Source organism: Camelina sativa, chromosome 16 (genome assembly GCF_000633955.1).
Source record: "Camelina sativa cultivar DH55 chromosome 16, Cs, whole genome shotgun sequence".
Taxonomy (NCBI): domain Eukaryota; kingdom Viridiplantae; phylum Streptophyta; class Magnoliopsida; order Brassicales; family Brassicaceae; genus Camelina; species Camelina sativa.
This window is the reverse complement of record NC_025700.1, coordinates 9,069,161-9,072,475: the sequence shown is the minus strand read 5'-3', so window position 1 is coordinate 9,072,475 and position 3,315 is coordinate 9,069,161. Positions and strand designations below refer to the sequence as shown.

Here is a 3,315-nt window from a genome sequence, read left to right as displayed (position 1 = left end):
AAGGTATGCTTCTCACACATAGGATTTACACGGTAGTTTGTAGTTGAGCGCTGAATTAGTTTGATGTTTGGTGCGAAAACTGAATATGGCACTACATATGAATCGAGTAATTTATTAATGTTTGCTACCCAATCTTGAAATATGGTAAACATGTTCAATGAGACGTTTTTGGTCCTTTAAAAAGGATAACACCTATAGGATAATTATTATTTGGAGACAATAGCAATGTTCAGTAACAAGCTAAAATTAGAACTTTATTTTGGTGGTGTTTGGGCGGCGTTAAGGAATCGTAGTGACGGGGTTGGATTCCAGAAATCCTGAATGTACCTCCAATCAATTGTTGCATTCTTCTGTTGTTTTATCTCCATGAGAACTTAGGTACGGATTAAATATGCAGGGTTCTCCAGAGATGTTCATTGCTCGTAATAGAGAAGCCCTAGAGAGCGAGTATGTTAGTTCTCATCTCCATGATTGGATTGACTTGATATTTGGACACAAACAGCGTGGCAAACCAGCTGTGGAGGTACTCCTGAATAATTTTCGAAAACTACCTTATTTCTTGCCAGCTGTGATAGTTCATATTTCACAAGCATTTTTTTTCTTTTTTTGTTTACATGGTATTGAAGCTTCCCGAATTGTTCTTACTAAATAAAAACTTGAATTGCAGGCAGCAAATATCTTTTACTACCTTACATATGAAGGTGCTGTCGACCCCGAAAATATGGAAGATGAATTGCAAATATCAGCAATAGAAGATCAGATCGCTAATTTTGGTCAAACTCCCATCCAAATTTTCCGGAAGAAACATCCAAGAAGAGGGCCACCTATTCCAATTGCACATCCGTTGTACTTTGCGCCTGCTTCCATTAATTTGACTTCTATTCTTCCCGCTACAACTCATCCCCCATCAGCAGTTCTATATGTTGGTGTAGTGGATTCAAATATAGTTCTCGTTAACCAAGGTCTAACTTTGTCAGTCAAGATTTGGTTGACAACTCAACTACATTCTGGCGGAAATTTTACTTTTTCTAGCGCTCAGGTATGTTCAGTATCATCCTTTTGGACTCTTTCAGTTCGATATTCTTTAATTCACTTCAGTTGAGGCCTCGGTATTGCAGGATCCATTCTTTGGAGTTGGTTCTGATGTTCTCTCTCCCCGTAACATTGGAAGTCCCCTAGCAGACAATGTTGAACTCGGATCACAGTGCTTTGCCGCAATGCATGCACCACTGGAAAATTTTCTGGTTTCATGTGGAAACTGGGAGAACAGTTTTCACGTCATATCCTTGTCTGATGGACGGGTAGTCCAGAGCATCCGACATCATAAAGATGTCGTAAGTTGTGTTGCAGGTATGCTCTTTGTTCTCTGCTTCTTTTGCCTGGTTGAAGATACTGCTGCTTTCTTAGAAATGAATAAATGATCACGTAGATGAGCTCCTAGCCAATATTAGACTTCTAGAATAGGATGCTGTTAATGTTCGAGAAATACTCCAATATGAAATTATGTGAAGAATAGTAAGAGTTGGATTCAGCCAGTTCCACAACCTAGGTGCTTTAACTTGTTTATCAAAATAGGGTTCTCGTTAACCAGGTCTACATATATCATGTTTTGTAATTCCACAAGCCACTGATGCGTTACTGAATATATCGTGATGCTGCAGTGACTGCTGATTCGAGTATCCTTGCTACTGGTAGCTATGACACGACTGTGATGGTGTGGGACGTTATCCGCATGAGAACACCTGAAAAGAGGGTCAGAAATACGCAGGCAGACGTAATGCGGAAAGATATTGTCCTCGCCGATGCTCCTTCTCATATTCTTTGTGGTCATGATGATATCATAACCTGCCTATACGTCAGCACTGATCTTGATATAGTCATTAGTGGGTCAAAAGATGGAACATGTGTATTCCACACATTGCGGGAAGGAAGATACATAAGATCTTTAAAACATCCTTCAGGCAGTGCAGTGTCGAAGATTGCTGCATCGCACCATGGACGAATTGTTTTGTACGGTGATGATGATCTTAGTCTGCACCTCTACTCCATTAACGGAAAACATCTGGCTAGCTCGGAGTCAAATGGACGCATCAACTGTCTTGAACTTAGTAAATGTGGAGAGTTCTTGGTCAGTGCCGGTGACCAAGGACAAATAGTTGTCCGGTCTATGAACACACTTGAAGTAGTAAGAAGGTATAATGGAGCGGGAAAAATAATCACTTCTCTAACTGTAACTCAGGAAGAGTGTTTCTTAGCAGGGACAAAAGATGGAGCCCTTCTTGTTTATTCTATCGAGAATCCTCAACATCGGAAACCGAGCCCAATCTGGAGCACAAAATCCTGATTCTATCTTGTGTATGTAAATTTATGTCCGATTAATCCATTGGTTAAGTAATGGGGTTCTCGATTTTGGGCTAATCTTGTGTTCTGCAGAGAGGACATGACAATTTTCACTGCCTTGTAAATGTGCAATATATCTCATCTTAAGCAGTTAAGATGCATAGACAATAGAGAGATGTTAATTGATGTAACAATACTATACTAGACAATAGAGATGTGGTTGAAGAGGTCATACGATTAGTATACAATACTCCAGGTTTAAATCGAGAATTTCCCATTGTCAATGAATGACTCAATGTAGCTATGATGAATCTCCGTGGTATAGATTAATGCAAATGAGGCTCTGACCGAAACATATACCAATCCAATATTCCATCACTACCCCTTGCGAGTCTAATCGAACCTATTTTACTTTCTTTATTTGACAAAAAAACATCAAAGCAATTTGGAAAATTTGCAAGAATGACTAAGAAAAAAAACAAAATTAAATAACTAATTACTCTAACTACAGATCTAATATATCCTCTGTTTAATATATACTATATTAACCCTATTATATCCATCTCTACCACCATTATATCCACCTTATCACCACCAACCACCCTCCCTCTACTTCCTAAAACCACTTCCTACCACCATCACACCACCTCCAGCTGTCTGACCACTGCCGGACAATTACCGGAACACCGCTGGAGTATTGCCGGACCACCGCTGGAATACCACCGGACCACCGCCGGAATACCGCCGGACCACCGCCGGAGTACCACCAAAGTATACCGTAACACCGCCAGACCACCGCCGGACTGTCGACGGACCACCGCCTGGCCACCGTCCACCACCACCGCCGTCTACCCCTATCCACCACTACCCTTAATCCATAAAACCCAAAATAGTAATTTACCCTACGCTTACTCCTAGTTTGTTTTTTTAATAGATGGCTAAATTATTTGTTAGTTTTTCTTTTTTTGGCTACTC

The 3,315-nt window shown here is 40.5% G+C and overlaps 1 protein-coding gene across 1 annotated transcript in view; it reads left to right on the top strand.

Moving 5' to 3' along the window:
- Positions 1–2,624, top strand: part of LOC104753501 (BEACH domain-containing protein B-like) — an 11,128-nt gene extending 8,504 nt beyond the window's left edge. Inside the window, exons 20-24 of the mRNA XM_010475746.2 lie at positions 4–32; positions 398–523; positions 668–1,039; positions 1,119–1,350; positions 1,662–2,624. Coding sequence (XP_010474048.1) covers positions 4–32; positions 398–523; positions 668–1,039; positions 1,119–1,350; positions 1,662–2,344 — 1,442 coding nt within the window. The 3' untranslated portion in view covers positions 2,345–2,624. The remainder of the gene's footprint in view (positions 1–3; positions 33–397; positions 524–667; positions 1,040–1,118; positions 1,351–1,661) is intronic.